This window comes from Astatotilapia calliptera, chromosome 5 (assembly GCF_964374335.1).
Source record: "Astatotilapia calliptera chromosome 5, fAstCal68.1, whole genome shotgun sequence".
NCBI lineage: Eukaryota > Metazoa > Chordata > Actinopteri > Cichliformes > Cichlidae > Astatotilapia > Astatotilapia calliptera.
This window is the reverse complement of record NC_137426.1, coordinates 13,186,118-13,213,452: the sequence shown is the minus strand read 5'-3', so window position 1 is coordinate 13,213,452 and position 27,335 is coordinate 13,186,118. Positions and strand designations below refer to the sequence as shown.

Here is a 27,335-nt window from a genome sequence, read left to right as displayed (position 1 = left end):
AAGGGAAATTTAGCTGTTTATCCTGCTTAGTTCTACATATCAAAACAGCACTTTTAACAGCATTGTACTTTATGTCATATTGCACACCATTATTTGTTAGTCATTATTTTATAGCATCTGTTCAAAACACACTGTATGTGACAAATGCCCAGACAGTGTGTTGGAAGATCTTTTAGTCTCAACAAGATGAGCATATTTTTTTATCATATACTGAAAAACTAGAAATTAATCAGTCAAATCTATGTGTTTGCTGTCATTCTAGCAGCCTACATTAAAGTTTATCTTCTGGAGAATGGAATCTGTGTGGCCAAGAAGAAGACGAAATCAGTGAGAAAATCTCTGGATCCTCTCTACAACCAGGTCCTGGTCTTCTCTGAGAGTCCACAGGGGAAAGTGGTCCAGGTAAGATACACCTAACTTGACGTGCCATGCAGTTCGTTACACAGAACATTCAATTTGGGCATCAGCAGAAAATACAGAGAATGCTGATTCTATTGCAGGCTAATCATATCATGGAACCATTCAATATTTTATGAAAGTGCTAAATAAGAAGTACAGTGGGCCAAAGTTGGAGGTGCTTCGAAAGTTAGCATCCATAGACATTTTGTGTCATCTTTGTGAAGAAAATATATCTATTAAAGAAACATGAATTCTGTATGAGAGCATCAGCTTGCAGTGTCCTTACACCTAAAACACCCTCATGGCTTCCAATGACTGTCAACTGTGGAACAATCATTGGTACAGATCACTTTGATTTGCCAACAAGTTAACAACAAAGCTTAATGCGCAGCAAAAGGATTCCTGACGAATACAAAAAATAAGCTGTGAATTTATGTGTCTAATCTACAATATTGTGAAAAACCTGTAACTGTGAATAAATCCAAAATTTGGATTTTTTTTTTTAAAGAAAATGCGTTTTGTTTTGTTTTTTACATAAAATTGTGACTTTATTTTTCACACTATTTTTACAAGGGTTTTGTTATGTGTGATTCTAAGTTTCAGGTGCCCTAAGTTTAATTGATAGATATTTTTGTTTTTTCTTTTGTTTTGGTTGCGTGGCTCCCTAAAAGCTATTTGGCACAGAGCACTTTCATTTGTCTAAAATGTAACACATAATTTCAAGTTTTGTCATCAAAAATGTTGAAAGAAGAGCAATTGGTTTTTTTTGTAAAGGTCTATTTGTAAACAGAATTGAATATTAAACAGGAATTAAATATGTCATTGGTGTTTCAGAGTTCCCATTTTCATCATTCTGTAATATAATATCCATTAATATCCAGTACACTCTTCTTACATGATAGGATTGTTAATTAAATGGAAATTAACAGTATAATTTACATGTAATAACACTTTCTGAAATTTTTAAAAAAGGTAAGACACAAATCCTTTTGGGATTTCATCAGAAAATGCATCTAGCATAAAAAAAATGTCAATACCTTTTTAAAAAGTCAAATCTATTATAAGTATTTGTGGGAGCACAGATTTACTAAATATTCAAGAGTTATACATGTATGTAAAATTACATGTAAAGACCAGGCCATTGCTGTTATGATAAATCCACTTAATAGTTTTTATAAAAGTGTTTTCAATTCTATTTATGCATAGTATATCTTTTTCCTAACATTTAATAGGGATTAAATGTACACGATTTTGAAAAAAATTCCAACTAATAACAATAATATTCTGTCATTTTTGGCCTGGGTATTTATATTATAGCAGTGTTTGGCTATATTATTAGGTAACTGTTTTAACAAGTAAATACCGCTATTTAACATAAAACAGACAAAAAATACACAAGAGCTCATGTAACTTAAAGCTAAAAACTACATTTTAATTACAGAAAGTTGATGTGAGTTAATGCAATGATACATTTCTGTTATTTTAGAGCATTTTTTCTGGCGTCTCAACTGCCAGAATATTACCCTTTTATGTATTTTTTTCCCATCAGTAATCAGCAGGTAAAAATAGTATAGTGTTCAGTGGAGAGACTTGCAGCTCTTGCTCTGGCTGCTCTGCTGCTCCCGTCACTGTGTAATTAGCCACTAAACACCTCCCTCTTAATTAGCTGCTGTCATGTCGCTGTCCTTCGAGTTTCATCAAACTCATTCACACTGGATAATGAAAATCGCTGAAATCAGCAGCACTTTTCAATTTGTCACTTACTGATCTAGCAAAGCAAAAAGCTGCTTAAGTCTACACTGAAAAGTCACTGAGAAACTTACTACTTGTGCCCAAAACCAACTCTCAGCTTTTTCAGCTATTTTTCCAGCCTTTCCAAAACATATCAAGTGCGAAATCTAACTAACAGCTGTTTGTCAACTTTTATTTTGACATCATAAAAAAACATTCTCCCATGTCCCCATTCTGAACATTTTATAAATGAGGCATGGCTATAAGGGGTAAATTAAGATTTTATATGGCGCATGACGACAAAGTGTGTAATGATTCACCAAATTCATGGTTAGGGGGTGGGCATAAAAGTTGTTAAATAGAGTACCACCCTGCATGATCACTTTATAATGATTTGTTAATTAACTAAAATGAGACTTCATTTGTCACACTGCCAAAAATAACTTGAAGTGAACACCAAGGGCCTGCGTGGGTGACAGAATGAAATTGTGCTTTATTTATTTACAGTGATACTAATATAAAACACTGCACAGTGAGGTAGATGAGTCCAACATGGTGAAAAAAATTGAAAGCAATGAGCTCAAGAAAAGATATAGTCAGGAGGAGAAAACAACCAGGGAGACTCAGAAACATGAGGGTATTACAAGGAAGAAGGCTGAGGGGGAATAGACTCAAGACAGTAATGTAAAAGGGAAACAATGAGGTGATGCACAGCACAGAAAGCCACGATGAACTAATGTTCACAACAAGGCACAAAGTAAAATAACACAGAATACAACCGGAAGCAGAGGATGCAACACAACAAGCATTTTGGAATCTGAAATGAAGTCGTTAAAGGCAGATGATGTTTTACTCGGTGTCAATAAACAACAAAACAACAAAAATGAGTGGCAGCTGTTACTGAATTCCTAAATTTATACTACAGTTATTTTCTTCTTTCTTTGATTATTATTAAAAACAGATCCAGGGTTTACTTTGTGTATGTTTCCAGTATGTGTCTTTTATCTGACTCTTTTCAATCATTTATTATTAAGCTGTCTCTTCAAACTAGGGGGAGGTTCTGCTGTCAAACTGTCAGCGGATTAGAAAATGACATGCTGGCTATTTGGAATAATCTCACTAGGTTATATGTGACTTTTATATGCTAGACCACAGACATGTAAATATTTATTGTAACATACCCTTACTTAACAAGGTGAGGTAATTCTGTCCAGTGCCATTGCTTATAGATCAACGTCAACCTGGCATCAGTGTTCAAATTCAGCCTGTCTTAACCTAATCTCTTCTGACACGACCCTCAAACAGTTATTAAACTTAGTGGTTATTCCAAAATAATGGGTATTAATCTTTCTGTTTACGCTGCCTAAGAAAGCTTCCCACTGGAGGGATTTGCTCCCATTCGGGCCCAGAAACATTAGTGAGATCTAGCACTGATTCTGCCTTGTTCTCCGAGCATTTCTCTTATTCCTAGAGAGTGCAAACTTTGGATCTTGGACACTGCAGATGTCATCCTCCATAGCTAACAAACAACTGGTTTCTGCTGTTTTAACTCTCACTTCTCCCATTACCAATGTCTCTTTCCTAATTTGTAGAGGTTAAGGTTAAGATCTTTTTTGAAGAAAAATCAGAAAAAGAAATAGATTATCCTTCTTTGAAAAGCAGAAGACTAGGTTGAAATAGATTTGACCATTGAGTCTCTGTGGAAATCACTTGCAGACACACACTAACATATATCAAGGAAATCAGTGTGCTGGGATGTACAGACACACAAGACCAAAACATGAGTGGACACATTTGCTGAAGGATATTGATTATTTTGTCCACTCCTTGACAAGCTGCTGGGTGGTCTGAGATGAGTCCTGATGTTATCAGGATGTCAGGAGGCAGAGGACAACAAAAGTACAAACACACACAGGATTCCAAACACTACCATCATCCCTCTCTCTCGTGCACAGCACCTCTTTATTTAGTTTTATTGACACCTAACTCTTCTCTCTGCTGCTGTACCAGAGAGAATAACTATCAAGACTGATGGGTTTAGTACAGATGAGCAAGGCAACTTATTAACCTTATTCCTTTATTTTGTTTTCAGTCTTGAAGTAGGCTCTGTAAACATGCATTCTATCCCTTCCTGAGTCTATATGTAATTACAAATGCAGGAAATAAACATTCTGGTTTTTATTATAGGAATATATTTTAGTATATTTTAGAGTCTTACCTTCTAACTCTATATTACGACTCTCTTCCACAGGTTATTGTTTGGGGCAACTATGGACGGATGGACCGCAAATGCTTCATGGGTGTAGCTCGAATCCTACTGGAAGAGCTGGACCTCAGCACAATGGTTATCGGCTGGTACAAGCTTTTCCCTACCTCCTCCATGGTGGATCCAACAATGGCACCGCTCATCCGCCATTCATCCCAGATGTCATTGGAGAGCACCATTGGGCCCTGTTGTGAGCGATCATAAGACTCACGCAGAAATGTATAGTTTTGATGTTGCGGCTAAGTTTCCATTGCTTCAACCAAGTACAGAGTTTTTGTAAACCCTGCATTGCTGCACCTGGGTCAGCCAGGCAGTGCTGTCCCTGGAGCAGGTAGATGTAAAGTATCTCACTCAAGGCTACTTCGACAGGCCCAGCTACACTGGGGAATGAATCACTTCCCTAATTTGGAAATCAATTTACAAACCAGTTGGTCATGCTGGTTCTCATTGGAAATGTGTTATAATTCTTTGATATTGTATCAGACTATTTCCCGAGACTCATGGGAAGTACATTTCTTTTGTTGTTGCAACCGACCGCCCCCCGGAATTTTTTTTTCTCTTCAGAGCTCTATAAAGAAAAAACAAAAACCTTCTTAATGAGGATACTTCAAAGAAGGGTTTGGTTGCCGACATTGATTACATCCTATTGGGACCACGATAGACTCCAGGCTCAGCTCGCTTCAGCTACAGCCCTTCTTTACAGCCTACATTCAATTCCCCATCCCAGGACTGCTTGTTGTCTTTCTGTGTCTTCATTAAGGGGCTGGGCAGCTTCTGAGTGTTATTGTCTACCCACGAGTCCTAGGAGAAAGTGAGACTGTCCTCAAATTGTTTGACAAACCACCATCTCATTTTGAGGGAGCATTGATGGCGAATGAATGTGTGCATAGCAACTTGAGAGGCTTTCAAAGAATATATAAAGTTAAGTGTTGTAACTGACCAAGACATTACCTGGTTTTTAGCACTTGACCTGTATTACATTTCTTGTGTCACAGGTTTGGCCCATCATTGTTCACTTTATTTGGTAAAATGTAGAGAATCTGAGAGGTAGAAATATGAATGAAACCCCCATCATCTACTGGAAGGATGAAGATTTGGAACTGATTTTGTGGGTCAGGGCTAGTCCTGGCTTTCTCTCCTGTTAACTACATTTACCTGGAATACAAGGTATAAAGTGGTCAAAGAGTGAATTTATATGGCTTAGAAGAAGAACTACCACATTATGAGTTTAAAAAAAAAACGTGTCTCATTATAACCCCAAAGCATGTACTTTTTAAATTGCAATGAATCTTGGTATTAGCTGATTTTGCAGATTGTTTTGTCACCATTTTTGGAAGGTGCTTTTCAATCACATCAGTTACTGTTGTGTTTGGAATCAAGCACATAAAAACATGTATCCTTTGGGTTTAAAAAAAATAGCTGGGTGTTTCTTGAATCAACAGCACACCGATTATGTTCAATTAGAGATTTCCAGAGTATGGCACCAGATGTAATCAAAGTCCACCAACCTGAATCACTTCAGGCGGTGTGATATGTGAAAACATTTGACTCCTTCCTCTTGAATATCGTTATGAAAATGCTAGTTTGATAGTTTCACAACCACACTAAATTGGATTTTATGCATGCATTATATCGTATTAGATTAGAATTAGAATTCAAACCAAATAACCATAAATGCATGATCTTAGCATGATTAAATTATGTTAACCTTTATGAGGACACCGTCTACATCCGCCTGGCAAGAAACAACCAGGGTTTAATGGGCTCATGTTGAAGGTGTTTTACTCTTATTTAGTTTAATATAGTTTTCACATTCCACATTCACATGGAATACAGGAGGTAGTTTTGTATCTGAGCTGTAGCACTGACAAACAACAAGCAAATGCAATAGCAATCTGACGTCACTGACTTAACACATTGCTGTACATCCCAGTTTAAGTGTAGTTTCTTTTTAGCTAATACTGTAGAAATAGATTCCTCCCCGCTATTTTTAAAGCGTTGGCTAACAGTTCTCTAATAACAGTTTATACTGTGCCAATTTTTACCAGCAAGTGTCTTCTTCTTCCTTTTCTTCAATTACCTTGCGGCATGTGCCATTATGAGGGAGGCACAAAAACAACCACTTATAACATCTGACAGCAACATTCAGGCTGTGCAGAGAATCACCCCCTTTATTCTAAATTACAGTCCTAATCCACAGAACGTCAAGGCACCTGGTGATTAGCCATGCTACCACTCAGTACAGAGGAAAAAAGGAAAGAGAGGAAGGAAGCATGAAATGTACTTTGCATCATCCAAACAAAGGATCTGAGTGGACTGGCGTCAGGTTTTGTGGACTTCAGAAAAGGACACAAAAATAGGTGGAATTAAAGGAAACACAATGTGCACACTGTAGAGAAATTCATAGTTTATTGAAACGCAAAAGCATATGTATTTCATTTGGGCACTTTATGATTCTTAATGTCTTTTTATGTGTAAATATTGTTAGTGTCTTCTGGAGTGAGCCAAAGTTAACTTATCATGGCTGAGGTGGTTAATGTCAAAGCTCTGAAAGAGGGAAGTGATATTCTTGTTAGTTACTGTAAGATTGTAGCATTAGCTGGTAGCATTCGCATGACTAATTTAAACTTCTAATTAACAAACAACTTGATAAGACTAAGCATGAACTACATGCTACACAGCAGGAAGACTAGTGAAATACAGTACATTGGGTTAAGACCCAATGATAGTGGGGGTCAAAATATGTAGCAAATGTATTTAGATAATGATAAAGGTGACTAATTGTTTTTTTTTTCTAAATTAATAAAACATTCTAATATGAAGATTTTAAGCCAGTTTATTTCATTAATTAATTTATTGTTTTTGGGTTTTTTTTACTTTGAATGAAAATTTCAGAACCAAATTTTTATTAAATCTGCTTTTAATTTAATCAAATCACCCAATTTGGAGCAATTTTACTCTAAAAAGGGGCCTCTAAAATTGCCTCTCTTTTGCCAGTAGCAGTGTTGCAGGGATATTAATGCTGCATTTAGTTCCAAACTGTTTAACAAAATTCTGTAAAGCAATAATCAGAAAGCATCCACTCACTGTATTTGTCTGTTACTTGACAGAAAAATGACATGAGTAAGTAGTGATTTTCGCTGTGGTAAGATTCATCATTGAAAACAAAACAATTGAATTCATCATGAGGCATAAAGGGACTTTTTTTTTTAAATGTGCAATTCCAAACTTTTACTTTGGAAAAAAAATGTCTTAACGTGTCCATTTGTTGCATGTGCAGACAAATGACATTGAATGCAGAAACTGAAAATCACTTCCAGACAAATGTCATTTTATTTTTTTCAATGTTTTTTCAACAAAACTGTCATGTAGTGTCTTATATCTGTAAAAAAGTGTTAGAACTCTGTATGTACCATACATACATATATACAAATATATAAAATTAATATATAATTAGATATAAAATAATGAACTCCCCTTACTTTCACTCAAGGAATGTGTTTGTATTAGTGCTTTTTGTGCCAAAACAGAGATTAGATTAGATATTTGATGGGTAATGGGTTGTTTTCCCAGTTTTGATTCAATGAAAGCCAGTTTCACAAAACTGGGATTCAGTCGTTCACCAAGCCATAAGCAGGATACATGCATCCAAATGATTTAGATTTATCTAATGGCAGCCAGGAGTGATGTAAAAAAACATCACTGAAGTTTCCCACCTCTCTATCTCTAACCTGCAGCCGCTCCCTGTGCAACATAAAGGAACAGATGTTTATAAAGCATTTATCAAAGAGACAATTAACTGTACCATATTAAACTTTAAACAAGTTTCCCAAAATTTCCCCTCTCCAGTGGAGAAACATGACAGCAGTAGTGTGCGATGCATGCAGGAAATAATGGGGTTTTTATGACGTCTACAGATGCAGTCATTTGTGTGAATTTGGGGTATGATTTATTATTCGAATAATATTAATATTAATAATAATATTGTTAATAATAATAATAATAATTCTGTAAGTGTCTGAGAGACAGTTTATATGCCAGCCTTCTTACCAGGATTAAGAGTAACTGTTAATAATCATTGTGTAAATTTTCTCATGCAATGATTCGCCTTCATCACTTTGAGTTAGTCAGTGACACTGTGTAATTTTGAAGGCAAATGATTGACCTGATGAAGTCTGTTAATGTTATTGTTGACATGTTCAGGACCAAAAATGTATGTTTTTGCATTCCTCCATGTTTTGATTGTGTCTGCCACTTGGATGTTAATTGTGTACTTCTATCAATTGTAATGTAAGTAGAGGCCTTAAACACACAATACACATTTTTGCCAGGGCTAAGGAATGAGAATTGGCACACTAAGTGATCAACGCAGGGTAAGAAAAGAGAGAAAAAGACATTTCAATCCATTATTTAAAACAACTTTAGTGTCATCTATGGAAATAGAAATCTGTGCATATGTTCTTAATGAATTTCTGATATACTGAACAAATGAACAAATTGAGCAAAAAAACTACTAATAATAAAACAATAAAAACATATTTTACAGGATAGATTCAACCATTTTGACCCATTTCTTATCAAAACATATTTTCTAAACTGTGCTGTTGTTTATCTGTTGATGTTTGGATGCACCTCGTTTTACTTTTATGTTTCAAATGAGGTGTTTAAACAAAACAAAAAGCCCCCACTAATCCTATCTTGCCGAGGTCCTTTTACACTGTTAAGGTTGTAATTCTGCGAAACCAGACCTTACTTTTTATATATTAGTGGTACTTGATTGTATACATGGTGCCATTTGGGACCAATGCCCAAGAAATGAAGAAAACTGTAGGGGAACGATTTTGTTACATGTATTAAGCTTCTTGTGTGTTTTTGCTCATATTTTTTAGGGTGTAATTTTTACATACCTGCTCCTTTGGCTGCTGCTGGCTTTTACACATTATAAACTGCCATTCACCTGGTTATAGCAAACAGTAGTATATTAAGATGAGTCATGTGCTCCTTCGGTCTTTATTTATATTAACTTTAAAAATAAATCAATGAAGAGCAGATATGTCGAGACAGTTGAAAATCAAATTCTTAAAAAAAATCACATTCTTTAAAATAAAATAGTCAAATATGAATATTATGCTTCCTGGCAGGCCAGACTTTCTGCTGCTAAGCAGCTGATAAGATTAGTGATGATATAATGTACAAGCACAGCTTGTGGCACTGAATATTAAGTACATTCAATAATACAATTCATTTGGGGATATTTTGGACTGTCAGAAAAATGCATACTTTCTAAAGACTCAGCACAGAATGCTAGTCTGGTGTGGTTAAGTGTGCTGTGTCAGCGATAAATGACCACTATGCCAAAAGTCTTTTAGGCCCAACACCAAGTTGTAGTGATAAAACGTATATGCCTAGGGTTTATGACCTCAGGGGAATCGTCCAAAATTTTGAGGTAAACAAAACATCCTTAATAATGACAAATATCTCTTACTTAAATTGTAAATTAAAATAGGCCAAAAGATAGTTAATGTTTTGCCCCATTTTGACAGAGATTATGTAGTTTGTGTTTAAATGTCAGCAAATAGCTTCAATATGTGTAAACTGGAGAACTACTTTTTCATGTAGTAGTCAATAAAACACCGAGCTAACCTTGGTGTACAATGGGTTAAGTCTGTGTCTGTTTTTGCAGATCAACCTAAAAGTGACACTGGAAAGATTTACCTTTGAAGAAGAAAAGAAAAAAATTTCTGTTATCTGCTAAAATCAGCCATATCTTTCCCCTCTGAAGTACATGAGATTTTACTCATTAGAAAGAAAGCAAGCACTCCTTGAATCGTTTTCTTTAGAGTGACAGTGTGTATGTTTCTCGACATATCAAATTATGTTCTCTCACAGGGAAGAGGTGGATGAGTGGGTGGATGAAAGGGAAGATGCTGCTCCTCTGTGGCTATTATGAAACAGTGGCTGGTGGATCCCAAAAGCAGCACATCTCCTCCAGTCCGCTGTGCTGCAGAGACAGCGATCCACAAGCTTTATTTCTTTCCTTCTTAGAGCCCCCAACTGCCTCACAGCCCAAAACTAACCCTCATAAATGTTTTCCCTCACACACCATCTGGTAGATTATCGCGTTCAAAGCATTTCATATTACCATGACTTAATACATTACACAGTTCGGTGAACCAAGTGAGAATCAAAGTGCCATGAGAAATCATAACTTTGTTTTTTTCTTTTCTTTTGGTTTTGTTTAGCTTTTTTTTTGTTCTATTTTGTTGTTACTGTTTTTATTTTATGACTGTTTGGTGTAGATTTAGCTCTCATCTTTCTAGATTATATCTCAGTCATTCAGTTCTACACAAGTCTTAACTCACTGTTTTGCAAACATGGTTGTTTTATTTCCTCAGTGATACAAAGCCATCATATTAAAAAATCCACAGCCTTAAATTCTATTCTTTAAATCATGTGGTGATGTCTTCTAAAGGCATATGAGAATTGTCTAAACCATACATATTCCCAAGACCCCTAACATAATAAGGGAAGGCGATGTTTTGGTTTTAAGATGCGTAGTATAAAACAGTTTTACAGGCCTTCTTATGTTTTCAAGGACATGTAATATGGGCAACGTCTGGAAGCAATGTTACTGGAAAAGTTTTCCTTAGTGATGAGTATTTATCCAGGGAAAAATTGTTTTTGTCAGCTATACTTTCATTAGATAAATAAACCTATCCATTTTCTTTCTTCATTGTCTTTATTGTTGCACTTGCAATTTTTGCTACTAGAACATTAACAGCAGTAACAGTAAGGTATTTTGCCAGGTATCTGTTTAAACGCCATATTTTAAGAATTGCCAATCTGTTTAAATATTTGAAATACTGATTTGTAAGTATATTGCATTTTTTTTATTTACTTTATTCCAGTAGAATAGCATTAACAATCGTTAGCATTAAAGTACAAAAAAGCTGCAAAAGTCCATATGCATTGCTTTCCATTTGTTGCTCATGTTTTACTGACTTGAAGTCCTGAATGTTATCAGAAGAGTGACAAAATGTTGTAACTTTAGTTTTAGTCACTGCGCTGTCATTTAAAACACATATATTTGCAGATTCTTTGGGAAACCGTTATATTGTTGAGTAAATGCACAATTTGGTGTATTGTTATTCTATTCCAGCTGTCAATAAAATAGTTTAACTCCATCATTAAATGCTTTATCTGTTTTTTTTAATCTATTTGTTTAATTTAAGGTGGTCATATAAAAAGCAGCAGAAAGACGTTCTATGCTTACAAAACATTGCTTATTGATTATTTGTACAATGTCGATATTATATTGCTTTATTTTTAAACAGCCTTTTTAAGATCTGGCCAAGCGCTACAGAAGAAAACAAGCCTATGGTTAACTCTGGGACATTTACTGCAATGTTTATTAATGCACATCATCCCTGTTAGAAAGAAAAAAACAAATACATCAAAATCCTGGAAAAGGAATGTCACATCCACTCAAAGGGAGACAATCAGACACATACTTGTCATACCAGCTAAGAAGTACTTTTGAATTATACTTGAATTTTTATTTTTCAGAAGGGGGCACAGTTAGCCCATAAGCAACATAACACTGACAAGCTACATAAGGGTGAGAGTCTGGTTTGGATGGACAGAGGACTACAGCTTTACAACAAAAGACACTTCGAGGTCACAGACTAAGCACTTAATTGTAACCTATATGTCATTTGATAAGTAATCTGCATCATTCAACATCAGTAATCATTATTTCACCTGTTGTTGGTTTATGTCACTCTATTTGACATTCTGTGCCTTTATGGAGCCCTTTTAGCCATTCATCGTGACTTTATTGATAACTATTTTATAAAACATAAATCCACAGTGACCTTGAACTTGGTGGTGTTGGTTCTTGTCAATGTATATGATTTTATTATTAGTTATTAGTTATCTTTCTCTGTGCTGAGTGACATTAATGCTTAGGTTTTTAGTAACTGCAAGTTCTTGGTTCCTTTCTGCCTCTCTGCCTGTGTGATTTTGCTCCTGTCCCTCTTCGAAAACACTTTATTTTGAAGGTTAGGGCCTCATGTAGGTTTCCATGCTTTTACTTCCCTTAAAGCCTGAACCATAAAATAATTGCCAGAAAATTCAGATTTCTTTAAAAAATTAAGTGTTTAGTCACCCATCTGATGAAAAAAAAAGAATTTGCATATTTGACTTTAAATTTGTATCATATGTGCTACATCAGGAATGCAATGTATTTATTTATTTATTTATTTAATGTATTTTTTGGGGGTGGTGGTGACTATGTAGATCTCTACCTGTAAATGCAATGTGTGTGTGGGTGTGTGTGTGCAGTTAGGAATTATTGGTGCTCTGTTATCATCACTGTAGACTGATCATCAACTAAAGCTCCTGGGAAGATTTTCTGTGAAGACTTGAGAAGGGAAAACAGAAATACAGAGAAAGACACAAGAGAAGAAAAAAATAAGTAAAATGTAGACGAGGAGAATGAGATGAGAATGAGTTGGAGATAAAACAGAAGGGAGGAAGGATTCATTTTGCTAGATAGAGTCGCTAAGGATGACCAAGTCTGAAGCTTTAGTCTGTCTGTCTTTCCATATATATATATTCTCTTTTTCTCTAGTTCTCATCTTTTACTTACATCTACTATATTTTCTAACTTGTTTCCTTTTTTACTCTTTCATTGTGTCTTTTAATCTCGTATTTCCTCTATCACTATTTTCCCTGTCGTTCCCTGTCCCTGGCAGATGTCCAGACTCCCTGGTGAACAAACTGATCAGCTTATATTAATGTCTCTCTTTCCTTTTTTCTCTCTCTTGCAGTCTCTTTCTCTCTGTAATGCACACACAAAGCAGTTGCGTGACAGGAAGGCAGGTCATTCTAGGCAGGCACCCTCGCACACACACGCAAAGGCATGACTTGCATGCACATGCGCAGAGTGACAGAAAGAAAAAGACACAGACACACGTTTGTGCATGCAAGTGTACAGTAAGTGTGACTTGCATTGCAAAGACAGGAAATTAAACTCACACACTAAAATGGGATGAACCAGCAGGGGGCCTCTGATGGTGCAAATGTAAATTGAGACATAAATCATTCTGTCCATGCGGGAAATTACAGATCCAAACAAAAACAACATGTTTCATATGAGTAAAACATTGATTCTGTACAGGAAGGAACTGGCCGTTGGCTCCTTCGACTTACTCTGGCACCTCCTCTCACATCACTGTTGTGTAATGTAACAGATTCAGGGACTGCTTCTTGATCAAAATTACAAAAAAATTAATTTCGACTTGTCTCCTTGTGTTACTTTTTGCTTCCATTAACTTTTTGGTTTTTGTAAGTAATTTTGGTTTAAATGCCCCCAATTCTCTTTTTTACTACCTCATTTCTGCTTTTCTGTCTTCCATGGGATATCCTTTCCTGCCTCATATTGACAAAGTTATGTTAGGAAAAGACTGTGAACTATAAATAAAGTAAGCAAATAGAGATTGCTTTGCAAATGGTAATCTAAGGCTCTCTCTTTCAGAGCAAATAATATAGACTATATTTTTACAGTAAATATCTGTGTTGTTGTTTTTTTTATCAACCTTTGTTATTAAATAGTTGTGATTTGGAAGTAATATAAAGTTCAGTCTATGTGCACAGACTTATAAAACCTATTTAATGGATATAAGTTAAATGAGTGTATTCACTGGTAAGATTGGTAACTTCCTCATGGGGAACTGACCATTTCGTACTCTTACTAAAAGTGAATTTTGTTTCATTTTGTTTCAATTAATAACAAAATAATATCAAAAAACACAAACTTGTTAGAAAGCCTAAGTAGGATGACCAAACAGTCATGTAACATCACAGACTATCTGGTCTTTAAGTGATGACGTGATGAATCCTGCTTCTGGGCCCAATCTTTGTGTTTTTAACATGTTTTAATGCTTTGTATGAATAAATAAATAAATAAATAAATTCAAATTTTATTTGTCACGTACACAGTCATACACAGTACGATATGTAGTGAAATGCTTGGACAACTGCTCGTGACCTAAAGAAAACAAAAAAGGAAAGGCTATGAATAAGATAGGAAATAAATATGAAAAATTAAAAAGGGTAAATTTAACTAGGAAGGAATAAAATATAAATTAAGGTTAAAAATGAAATAACTGTACAACACAAATTAGAATGAAGGGTAAATTTAACTGGGAAGAATAAGATAAAGATAAATATATAAATTAAAGTTGAAAATTAAATAACTGTACAACAAAATACACAATACACAATATAGAACTATATAAGAATGTATGAAGAAATCTAAATATAAATAAATATATACACAATAACAGCAGCTGTACAAGCATTAACCGGAAATGAAGAATATAGTGACCAGTGTTGTGCAAAACCAAAGTCCAGAAAGTCCAGTGTGTGTGTAAGAACCATATGTGTGGGTCAGTACTGTGTGGTGGTGTGATTGAGAGACCGTATCGCCTGCGGGAAGAAGCTCCTCCTCAGTCTCTCTGTGTTGGTCTTCAGGGAGCGGAATCGCTTTCCTGACCTCAACAGAGAGAACAGTCTGTTGTTGGGATGGCTGAGGTCCTTCACGATCTTCCTGGCCTTGGTCCAGCACCGCCTGCTGTAGATTGAGTGCAGGTCAGGGAGCTCGGAGCGGATGGTGCGCTCAGCTGACCGCACAACCCTCTGTAGAGCTCGTCTGTCCTGCATGGTGCTGTTCCCGAACCAGGTTAAGATGTTTCCCGCCAGGATGCTCTCTATGGTGCACGAGTAAAAGTTCCTGAGCACCTTGGAGGGCAGTTGGAAGTCTCTCAAGCGTCTGAGGTGGTAGAGACGCTGTCGGGCCTTTTTCACCACGGTGTTGATGTGACAGGACCATGACAGGTCCTGCGTGATGTGAACTCCGAGGTATTTGAAGCTGTCCACTCTCTCCACTGGGCACTCGTTGATGACGGGGGTCTGGTAGTTCCTCTCCTGCTTAGTGCTGAAGTCCACTATCAGCTCCTTTGTCTTACTGACGTTTAGAAGGAGGTTGTTCCTCTGGCACCAGTTCTCCAGATTCCTAATCTCCTTCAGGTAGGCCGTCTCGTTGTTATCAGAGATCAGGCCCACCACGACGGTGTCGTCAGCAAACTTGATGATGGTGGTGGAGCTGGTAGTGGCCACGCAGTCATATGTGTACAAAGAGTACAGCAGGGGGCTCAGAACACACCCCTGGGGGGCTCCAGTGCTGAGAGTGGTGGAGGCTGAGACATGTCCGCCCATCCTTACTGCCTGTGGTCTGCCAGTTAGGAAGTTGGAGATCCACTGACACATAGATGAGCTGAGTCCCAGATGCTCCAGCTTGGTGGTGAGTGTGGAGGGAATTATGGTGTTAAATGCAGAGCTGTAGTCTATGAAGAGCATTTTAACATAATTCCCCCTTCTAGTGTCCAAGTGAGTGAGTGATGTGTGGAGGAGATGAGAGATGGCATCGTCTGTGGAACGATTTGGACGGTAAGCGAACTGTAGTGGGTCCAGTGTGTCTGGTAGTGAAGAAATGATGAAGTCTCTGACCAGGCGTTCAAAGCACTTCATCACTACTGAGGTGAGGGCTACAGGGCGATAGTCATTGAGAGAAGCAGGGTGGGGTTTCTTCGGGACAGGAACAATGATGGACTCTTTGAAGCATGTGGGGATCACCGACTGAGATAGAGAGATGTTGAATATCTCAGTGAACACAGGAGCTAGCTGGTATGCGCAGTCTCTTAGGATACGACCTGGGATGCCGTCTGGTCCTGCTGCTTTCCTGGTGTTCACGCTTTTGAAGGCTCTCCTTACTTCATGCTCGGAGATGACGAGCACGTTTCCGGTGCTGGCAGTATCTTCCTGTCTGCAGCCGTTAGCGCCGCTAACACTAGCATTGTTGGAGACCTTAGCTGCAGCCTCGAAGCGAGCATAGAAAGTGTTCAGCTCGTCTGCCAGAGTCACGGCCGCGTTCGTCATACCGGTTGTTGGTGCTTTATAGTCCGTTATTGTCCTTAGTCCCCGCCACAGGCTCCTAGAGTCACTCTGTTGGAGTTGTGACTCTAGTTTCCTCCCGTAGCGCTGCTTTGCCTCTTTCACCGCCCTCCGCACATTATATGACGCGGCTTTGTACGGGTCCATGTCCCCCGTCATGAGTCCCGTGTTGTAGGCAGCGGTGCGGGATCTCAGAGCGTCGCGGATGGTTTTATCCACCCACGGCTTCTGGTTGGGAAACGTTGTGATAGTCTTTGTCTCCACGGTATCATCCGCTAGTTTCCCGATGAATCCCACAACCGCTTCCGTAAACACGTTGACGTCATCGTCGGAGCTGTTTCTGAACATGCCCCAGTCTGCGTCATCGAGTGCGTCCTGTAACGCGGCCACCGATTGATCCGTCCAGCGCGCGACCTTCCTCTGAACCGGAACTTCCTGTTTCAGCCTTTGTTTGTATTTTGGCATGAGGAAGATGGCGGCGTGATCAGATTTGCCAAACGGGGGGCGGGATTGTGCCTTGTAGCCGTCCTTGACCGTAGTGTAGCAGTGGTCCAGTGTCCTTTCACCCCTGGTGTGGCAGGTGATGTGTTGATAAAAGTTTGGCGCTGCGCGTTTGAGGTTGGCGCTATTAAAGTCCCCCGTCACAATAAGCGCAGCGTCCCGGTGTTGTGTCTGGTGCTGTGTGAGTGCCTCATGCAGCTCGCATAAGGCGGTGACCGTGTCCGCTTGTGGTGGAATATAAACGGCACTTACAATGACCGATGTAAATTCCCGAGGTAGATAAAAAGGACAACACATGATGGACAGTAGTTCCAGATTTGGTGTGCAGGAGCGTGTGAGAGGAACAACGTTCGCACTGTTGCACCAGTTGTTGTTCACCATTAAACACACGCCGCCTCCCCTTGACTTCCCCGAGTCCCGTGTCCTGTCCATGCGGTGAACCGAGAAGAACTCGGCCGGCTGGATGGCGTGGTCCGGCACCGCTGGGTTCAGCCATGTCTCGGTGAAGCAGAGGAGATTGCAGTCCCGAATGTCTCTCTGGTTCTGAATGTATCTGGTTCTGTTTATTCTCAAAAAGCCCCTAAAAACAGTCAGTGATCACTGTCGCCCTCTCTCGGTTTTTATTACCGCTATTTATTTTAAAGCTCGGTTTTTAAAACCTTACGACGCAACTACAGCCCAGCTCATGCAGCAGTATATTAATGAATAACCTCGGATTGTGGATGAATTATCTCAGTTGTTCTCCTGACTTAAGTTCGGTCCGTTTACAGCATCGTGCCATGCGATTACATTTGTCCCTGACCATCGAGAATCCTCACAGCAACTTTTATTGAGTGGAAAGAAATTAGCGTTCATCCTCCACCTTCACTGTTTATATTATGCTAACATAGCTGTGTCACTAGCGATCACGTAGCACATCATTATATATCAGCTAGCCAAACTAAAGTAACCCTACAAACGCCACTGCTATTTACTTTCCTGTCTTCATTTATGTCGGAAGTGATAGCAGAGCTGTACGTCTTAATTTGTTTCAGAAACCTCTCTGTCAGGACAGGCTATATTATATTTAGATGGAAACTAGCGAGCTAACTTCTAACTGCGTTCAGTTTAATAAATTCCGTTTTCATGGATGCCTGGATGTTTAACTTAATTGTTACACCTGGTAGAGCAGCCACACTGATCATTTTATTATAGATGAAAGAATTTAGACATTTAACTCTCAGTGATGCCACTGTGATCGTTTGGCTTATGGACCTGCAGCGGAGTTTGGGCCCAGACACAGCTAATGATGTTAGACTTAAAGACTGGATAAGTATTTTTCAATCAAGACAAGGCTATGAAAAAACAATTATAAAGTGAGCACTTCAAAACCAAAGTCCAGAGGGGCTTAAAATTGTCTCACTACAAAATCAGCAAGTGTGGGCTTTGCCATGAACTTCTACAAAAGGAACTTTTGTAACTTTTGTAGCAGTTATAAACTCACACATGTTATAAATGTCAATACTGACACAAGCTTATAAGCCTGCCAAGTATTGTCATGTTTTATTAATTTATTTTCCTGTGTAACAGTACTAGTCTATAGTATAACTATATCTGTAGCATTTGATGCCATACAACTTTCTATATATCAAAAACATCCTAAAAAGAAAATATCATCTGGCCTCCAGCTTGTATTCAGTATTAAGGCTTCTGTGGTGACTAGCCTGTTTGATTCGGTACCAAAAAGCGTGTGTCATTTTATTTCACTCTGAAAGTCCGATGCAAGAGAATGTGTCTGTTTTGTATTGCAAAACCCCAAAATGTTTCCCAAGAGAAAGTAAGGAACCTTTTTGATAAGTTATTATCAGTTTTGACAGGTGATTGTGCATGCAATGTGTATGTCTGACTAAGTGGTAATAAAAGTTCATTTAGATACCTTAGATAACTCTTCAACACGTAGACATTCAAGTTCTTACTTACAAGAACAAAATTTTGTATAAATAACTTCTAAATGTTAAATAATTGTTCAGTTCCTGATGAAATTATAGAAGGTAAATGCACATATACAGGGAGTGCAGAATTATTAGGCAAATGAGTATTTTGTCCACTTCCTTCTCTCCATGCATGTTGTCTTACTCCAAGCTGTATAGGCTCGAAAGCCTACTACCAATTAAGCATATTAGGTGATGTGCATCGCTGTAATGAGAAGGGGTGTGGTCTAATGACATCAACACCCTATATCAGGTGTGCATAATTATTAGGCAACGTCCTTTCCTTTGGCAAAATGGGTCAAAAGAAGGACTTGACAGGCTCAGAAAAGTCAAAAATAGTGAGATATCTTGCAGAGGGATGCAGCAGTCTCAAAATTGCAAAGCTTCTGAAGCGTGATCATCGAACAATCAAGCGTTTCATTCAAAATAATCAACAGGGCCGCAAGAAGTGTGTGGAAAAACCAAGGCACCAAATAACTGCCCATGAACTGAGAAAAGTCAAGCGTGCAGCTGCCAAGATGCCACTTGCCACCAGTTTGGCCATATTTCAGAGCTGCAACATCACTGGAGTGCCCAAAAGCACAAGGTGTGCAATACTCAGAGACATGGCCAAGGTAAGAAAGGCTGAAAGACGACCACCACTGAACAAGACACGCAAGCTGAAACGTCAAGACTGGGCCAAGAAATATCTCAAGACTGGTTTTTCTAAGGTTTTATGGACTGATGAAATGAGAGTGAGTCTTGATGGGCCAGATGGATGGGCCCGTGGCTGGATTGGTAAAGGGCAGAGAGCTCCAGTCCGACTCAGACGCCAGCAAGGTGGAGGTGGAGTACTGGTTTGGGCTGGTATCATCAAAGATGAGCTTGTGGGGCCTTTTCGGGTTGAGGATGGAGTCAAGCTCAACTCCCAGTCCTACTGCCAGTTTCTGGAAGACACCTTCTTCTAGGGCGATTGTGGCTCAAGAGTTGGGAGTTCGCCTTGTAATCGGAAGGTTGCTGGTTCGAGCCCCGGCTTGGACAGTCTCGGTCGTTGTGTCCTTGGGCAAGACACTTCACCCGTAGCCTACTGGTGGTGGTCAGAGGGCCCGGTGGCGCCAGTGTCCGGCAGCCTCGCCTCTGTCAGTGCGCCCCATGGTGGCTGTGGCTACAATGTAACTTGCCATCACCACTGTGTGAATGTGTGTGTGAATGGGTGGATGACTGGATATGTAAAGCGCTTTGGGGTCCTTAGGGAGTAGTAAAGTGCTATATAAATACAGGCCATTTACCATTCAAGCAGTGGTACAGGAAGAAGTCTGCATCCTTCAAGAAAAACATGATTTTCATGCAGGACAATGCTCCATCACACGCGTCCAAGTACTCCACAGCGTGGCTGGCAAGAAAGGGTATAAAAGAAGAAAAACTAATGACATGGCCACCTTGTTCACCTGATCTGAACCCCATTGAGAACCTGTGGTCCATCATCAAATGTGAGATTTACAAGGAGGGAAAACAGTACACCTCTCTGAACAGTGTCTGGGAGGCTGTGGTTGCTGCTGCACGCAATGTTGATGGTGAACAGATCAAAACACTGACAGAATCCATGGATGGCAGGCTTTTGAGTGTCCTTGCAAAGAAAGGTGGCTATATTGGTCGCTGATTTGTTCTTGTTTTGTTTTTGAATGTCAGAAATGTATATTTGTGAATGTGGAGATGTTATATTGGTTTCACTGGTAAAAATAAATAATTGAAATGGGTATATATTTGTTTTTTGTTAAGTTGCCTAATAATTATGCACAGTAATAGTCACCTGCACACACAGATATCCCCCTAAAATAGCTAAAACTAAAAACAAACTAAAAACTACTTCCAAAAACATTCAGCTTTGATATTAACGAGTTTTTTGGGTTCATTGAGAACATGGTTGTTGTTCAATAATAAAATTATTCCTCAAAAATACAACTTGCCTAATAATTCTGCACTCCCTGTAAAAGCGCCGTTGTGCGCAACATAACCACTTTAAATGCAACATTTAATTTCTCTCCTTGGGTTAAGGTGATCATGTAGGATATTGCATTTGATGTTCAAGTGCAGTTAGCCAGTTTGCCTGGGTTTATTTATTTTTTAAATATTATTTTAGTTTGATGTAAAACATATATCTTTTATCTTAAAGCTTATGCTCTGCAGACTGTTGTTTTCACGCAAGCAAAAAGGTTTTTGTCAGAAACATACAACACACAACTCAACAATGACATACTAGCCTTGTCAGCTAGAGTGACCTAATGCAACACCACAGTCAGTAAACAAACTGAAATAAGCTTAGTATGCAACACAGTTTGAGTATATATATAGAAAAACAAAAGCAGCATTTAATTTTTATTCTTTGTTTGCTTCCACATAGCATGTGTCACCACTCTGACCACAACAATACTGAAAATAAACTAATTAACTAAAAACTAACTAAAAAACTGTACACATTATACAAATGCTTACAGTTTTTGTAACACATATATAAAGAACATCCACGCTTTCACTTTGAAAGAAGCAAACATTTGACATTTAAAGCACCTCTTTCATTTAATTTTAATATGAGATGATCCCATTTTAACATTTAAATGTTTGCTCTAAAATGATTTCTTTCAAAAAAATCTCGCCTTACACAAACTTAACATGCAGAAGTTTTTCAAACTCATTCACATTATTCACATTACTGCATGTAAGCTTCTTTTTATTGTCATTTTCTCTTGTCTAAATATAATTACATTATTTTGCAATTAATTTTTGTTGTGTATGTCAACCAAATAAGAAAGCCATTTTGACCAAACATTTTACTGGAGATTAAATCTTTGAAAGTGAGCATGGTCCAGAGTAAACATGGTTGTAGTCCTGTAAGAAAGACTGGTGTAGTGTGCTTTTAAGTACTTTAGTTGAAAACTGAGGTTTAAGGTACATTTATATCCATTATTTCTATTACTAAAGATGTCACATATTCCTACATAAAAATAAATGTTAGCTTAGCTTAATTTAACTATTTAGTCTTAAACTGTCATTCCAAAGAAGACGAAAAACAAAACAAATAAAAACAAACTAAGGAAACGCAGACATTGGTCTCATTAAAGTACTTTTTAACTATTTAAGAAAACAAACAAACAATAAACAAGACTAGTAAGTTGCTACCACTGCTTGCATGTTTTTAGCAAAATTAGCTAAACGAACATAAACTTCCCTTGTCAATTCTGTCATGAATTATTAAATGAAATTAACTCAAAGTCCTTGTTTGTTTAGTTGGAGACTCAGTAAAGCCTTCTACCATGACTGACATTGCGATGGATTCTTAAGGCTTCTAGCATGTAGCATAGTTAGCAAGTTGAGCATGGTTTGCAAGCTAAAGATAGCTTCCCTTCACCCCATAATCTATCAGGTATATGAGAAGAACTAATGACTCTAGCGTGTGTGTCTGTGTGTGTGTGTATGAAACATTAGATATGTATGCATGTTTAATTTTTAAACATTATAAAGATACTACATTTTCCTTACGTACATGACATTGCATGCTCAGAATGAGTAGTTGTTTCTACTGGAGCTCTGATGTATGAGATTTATAGGTACGTTTGCATACGCATAATATTTTTTCAATCCTTTAGCGTAATAATGACATCATCATCCTGCCCCTTCCACACCATCTCCCCCTCAAAGTCCAGCATCTTGTGTTTGCGGCAGCGAAGCAGAATGCCCACCACTTTGTCCGAGATTTTCACGTAGCGGTCAAAGAGACGGCCAAAAGTTATGATTGTTCTACCCTCTTTATCCTTGAAGCCCATGTCTCTTATAATCCAGACCATCTCCTCCATCTCCCTGTAGATGTGTTTCTGGGCCCTGTCTCCCCTCTCTGCTGTCTTGGAGCCTTCTTTGGGTCGTCCATAGCCAGAGTCACCCTTGTGGAGGCGCTGGGCCATAGCATACTCATAGTCAAATTCCTCACTGAAGGGATTGAGCTTCTGGCCTTCAATGTGCTGTTCGGACCACTGTTGCCAGCGACTTCTGATGTCACCCGTGGTGGCAATTTTAATCTGTAGAAAGGTTAAAATCAAAACTGAAAAATCCATTGAAACCTTTTCAAGGAAACAAAAGCGCAAAGCAACACATGTCTTTTGAAATTTATTAAAGAGGAGTACATAGGTCGTCAAAACATTTGTGTATTGTTCATTTAGCGCTGGGTGAGCTTAAAGCAAAAGAAAAACCTGCAGTGTATTTCATCACTATAGGAATCTGTAGAGTTATTAACCCTTAGTCCTTTTAAAAACTATGTTTTAGTTGGTGAAATTGATCCCTAGTCTGTCGATAAATACAGTGAGACTGCACATGTGCAAATAAAGAAGCATGGATGTAAATAAATGAGTACTTGGAAATGAGAACCTTATATAAACCAAAGGAGAGGGTGTCCTAATCTTTCTTTAGTATATTTTTTTCAGAAAAACTTTTTCCACCCCCACAGTTCCCCACTCCACCCCGATTCCCCTGGTATGTGTCTTAGCTTTCCAGAGCTTCGGAAGAGTGTCATCAGATCTCTTTGGTATTTGATCTATGAAATCTTGAGATGTGTCACGGAGGGACCTTCCACAAAACTCTGTGAACTTTCAAGATGATAATGCTGCTATTCCTTATTTTTCTTTCTATTAATGTCTCACCTTAGACTTTAACGTGTTGTGAATTGAACTGATCTGAATTTGTAACATTTGTTTTTACTCTATGCTAATAAAACAGTGTTGGCATGGATTTGAGCAGTGGTAAACACTTATTTACAATTTTTTTTTCATTAACTGCAAATGGCATACTTTAACTCGCGTTTATTTTAGAGGGAAATATTTAACCATGAGCTTTTAAATTGCAGCGTCGGTGAAATTCAATAACGCATGCATATAATATTTTCTGAATTTAGTTTCTTTGATAGGTTACTTCATTTTCATTTAACGCCTGATATGCTGAAGTTAGTTAGCATTTATTACTAAAGTGCTACTACTATTGTTACTTTTTATGCTAATATATGTTTGCAGATAAATCATGGGTCATGTAAACTGGTTTAATTTGATAGGTGTTGTTTGCTGTCGGCACACACAGCCATTTTCAACAGTTCTACATTCTTTTAGCTTCTCTTTTGCCTTTTTACTAGCAGATAAAAGATTTATGAATAGCAGTGTTACCTTTTTGGTATGCCCATCACTTTTTTCTCTGTATTCCTTAAGTCTCGTTTAACTTGATAATGCACACCTTTGATGCTTTAACAGGATTTTTGAACAACACAAAGCAAAAATACACAGCAATAAAACAAAAATAATTTCAGAAACCATTTTTCTTCATATTTTGATTATAATTGCACTGTCTCTCTCAGTGTCTCATATTACCTCGAATTCATGTCCTTCATTGACCTCTCTCCCTTCACCCTGTTTTCCTCTCGCTGACTGTTCCACCTGAAGGTCAGGGTGTAACTATATTTATTTACATATATTCCACTGCACTGCATTCCAGCATGTGTTTTATGATCTGGACTTGCTCTCTGGCAACCCCTTTAACATGTCTAGAGGGCCACTAAAAAAGCCTTTGCCTTTTATGGGAGAGATTTCAGTATTGCAGTTATGTAACTGTTATGATGTTTGGTGTCCATGAGGGAGTTGGATTTCTTCAGGTGACATCAAAGGCACTTCTGCTTAATCTTGTTTATTCACACTGTGTGACTTGTTCTATTTTAGGGGAATTTATTCTCCTTTGTGTCTTTGACTGGGGGACATTTAATATAGTTGTAAAAAGCCGACTTGTCAAAAACTCTGCAAAATACTCCGCCTCTTTTGTAAGGCTGTCATTACCAAAACATTCAGTGACAGTTACAAATAACCTCTAAAATAAAGAGTTGTGGAGCTTTTCTGCTATCAGTGTGCTTTCACGTGTCTTTCTACACTTTATAATAATAACTAAGAAAAAGTATCCCTGAATAGCTTTTCTTCTCTTTTATTTGACTTATTATGTGAAATTTTTTAAATAACAATATCAATGTTGGGTACAGGGAAACGTGACAGTTAAATCTAATGCAAGTGTATCTAAAGATATTTTGAAGAAACCTCTTATAAAGATGTTGTGGTTAGATATTATGTAAATATCCAATTGTCTCTGACTTATGTTATCATTCATGTTAATGTGTTTCACGTCATGCTAGTCCAACAATTACTTTTCTTTTATTTTAGTATTTTGCACTTATTTTGCACTTATTCCTCCTCCCGTAAACCATGCTATAAATATATTTTTTAAAATGATTGAAAGATGAAACAACACTTTATAAAACCAAAATAGTAAGAAGAAGAATGTTTTAAGGGTTAAAGAAAAACCTAAAATTTTGGATAAATCTCTATGGATTTGTCAATGTGATCAAAATGTTGATTGATCTACCTTTAAACCTGAATACATTTCTAACAGTTTTTTTAAAACTATATTGATATTGTTTAAACGTATCGTTAAAGATCTTTGTTATTAGCCACTCTACCTTTGGCCTGTTGGTCTGCTTTTTAGACTGGAGCTCGCCATTTTCGGTTTTAGATTCATTGTTGTCGCTGAGCCCATTTTCCTCTCCCAACCCGCTGTCATCTGTGTCCACGCTGCTGCTTCTTGACCCCAACTTCTTCTCCTGGAGCTTTAGTTTCCTGTTCTGTATCCTCCCGCCTCCTTCTCCACTTTGTAGTGCCCTCATCTGCCGCCGCCGTGTTGGTGATTCGTTGCCCATGAATGGCTTGGTCTCCTCAGGACCTGACTCCATCTTGCCACGAATGGCATTAACTACATCGCTGCTGCTGCACTCGCTGCGTTTTGGCTGAACGGTCTTGTTTACAGAGCAGGTTCTGATCTTATTCTCACTATTGTCACTGGGATCTGCTAAGATTACACGTGGGGTAACTGTAAGTTTAACAACATGGTTGCGTTCTTTTTTATCTTCCTCCTCCACAGATGAAGGCATCCAGCCACTTGGCATGGCTTCTTGCTTGCCAGCATGTTCTTTAGCCCATCCCTGCCAACTTTTAGCCAAATTGGCCACCATAGCAGCACATTTTATCTTCTTTACAGTCCGTTTGAAAGCCTGTGGATCCCGGGATGAAACTGTAGTGATCCCACTGCTACTCATGGTGAATTTCCAACGTATTCACTTTTATTGCCCGTATAATAATCTACTCTTGCAGGTGATGTCGTTATTTCTAGCTTCAGTTTTGGTCAATTGGCTTAAGATGCCAAAAAGTCTTGAAAAAATATTTCGTCACGTGAAAATTCTAGCGAGTTAACTTAATGCTTAAAAAAGGCTGAAGTGAATCTTAATGGATTCAGCTTCCTAAGGTTTCAGCTCAAATCTTAAAGACTTCAAACTTGTAAAGTGAATCTTTCCAAATGATCATCAGTGTTCCTCAGCCTTTATAGCCACGATGGATCTTTACGGAAATATCCACACCCTTCCAGATAAGTTGGTCAGTGGGTGAGCTGCTGGTGTGAAGAGTGCAAGGACTTTGACTTTAATCCCCTGCTGAAGCCCCTCTGGCTCCATACTGGCCTTTAAAAAGGGAAGGGTCATAAACGAAGTGATGGGCATCTAGTCCACGTGAGACAGGAAAAGTACGGTGTCACCATACTTGTTTCTAACACACACACACACACAAACATGCGCTGTGACTGTGGAGTGGAATTTCTCCCAGTGCTATCCAGAGAACAGGTGTCCACTTCTTTTTTAGTGTCTCTGTGGTTTCTGTCATCACACACACATACTTGCACAACACAAACAGGCCTTTGGTCTGAGTCAGCCAGTAATACATAGGTGACCCCACATATATGTGCCTCAGTTTATTGTTTATATATAGGCATGTTTTCATTCAAATGCTACCTAAATTTATTAGATGACAACATGTGCTTAGATCACTTGTGGTGGCTCACGTACATACGAAGCAATAGGCGTGATCGCCTGCGTGTCTGTGCATGTGTGGGTAACTATTTCAGTCTCTGAGTCTGTGAATATGTGAGTGGATGTGTTATGATTCTAATAAGGCACAAGCACTTTGGACACTGAAGTGAGGATTCTGTGAAAAGTTTAAACATATCTATTTGTAAATTAAAAAGAGAAGACACTTCAGTCCATTTTATCTTCTGTATACTTGCTTACATTTTAATTGAGGTCTGTGGCTGTTAAATCTGATTCAGTGTTTTCTGTCTGTTCATGTAATCCCAGAGTGGCACCGTGATGTTCAGACCAAGACTCTTCCAAAGCCACATCATCAACAGGACTCCTTGTTCTCACAACTGTCCCTGTTGCTCAGGATAGTTTATTGGAGTAATCTTGCTGGGTGTCCTGAGTTCAGATTTAAATGTTACATGATAGAAATTTGAAGTGCCTTAAATGTGCATACTACTGTAAACAATTTCAGTAAGTGAGGGAATTGTCCAAAATCTGT

The 27,335-nt window shown here is 38.1% G+C and overlaps 2 protein-coding genes across 2 annotated transcripts in view; one reads left to right on the top strand and one right to left on the bottom strand.

The window, feature by feature from the left end:
* Positions 1 to 11,580, top strand: part of rims4 (regulating synaptic membrane exocytosis 4) — a 70,186-nt gene extending 58,606 nt beyond the window's left edge. The window contains exons 5-6 of the mRNA XM_026167306.2: positions 263 to 402; positions 4,382 to 11,580. Of these exons, the coding sequence (XP_026023091.1) occupies positions 263 to 402; positions 4,382 to 4,600 (359 nt within the window). The 3' untranslated portion in view covers positions 4,601 to 11,580. The remainder of the gene's footprint in view (positions 1 to 262; positions 403 to 4,381) is intronic.
* A 9,644-nt stretch (positions 11,581 to 21,224) lies between these two features.
* Positions 21,225 to 26,418, bottom strand: abraa (actin binding Rho activating protein a). Its single transcript, XM_026167304.2, has 2 exons — positions 25,394 to 26,418; positions 21,225 to 22,931 (listed from the first exon to the last, which is right to left on the bottom strand). Exons 1-2 carry the CDS (start codon positions 26,024 to 26,026, stop codon positions 22,494 to 22,496), a joined length of 1,071 nt encoding a protein of 356 aa, XP_026023089.1. The 5' UTR covers positions 26,027 to 26,418; the 3' UTR covers positions 21,225 to 22,493.
* Between the last annotated feature and the right edge of the window lie 917 nt (positions 26,419 to 27,335).

Excerpts from the sequence above, each read along its gene's own strand:
- abraa (XM_026167304.2), bottom strand. The coding sequence starts at position 26,026 with ATGAGTAGCAGTGGGATCACTACAGTTTCATCCCGGGATCCACAGGCT. Across the intron at positions 22,932-25,393 it reads AGCAGACCAACAGGCCAAAG|ATTAAAATTGCCACCACGGG; the intron begins GTAGAGTGGCTA and ends ACCTTTCTACAG.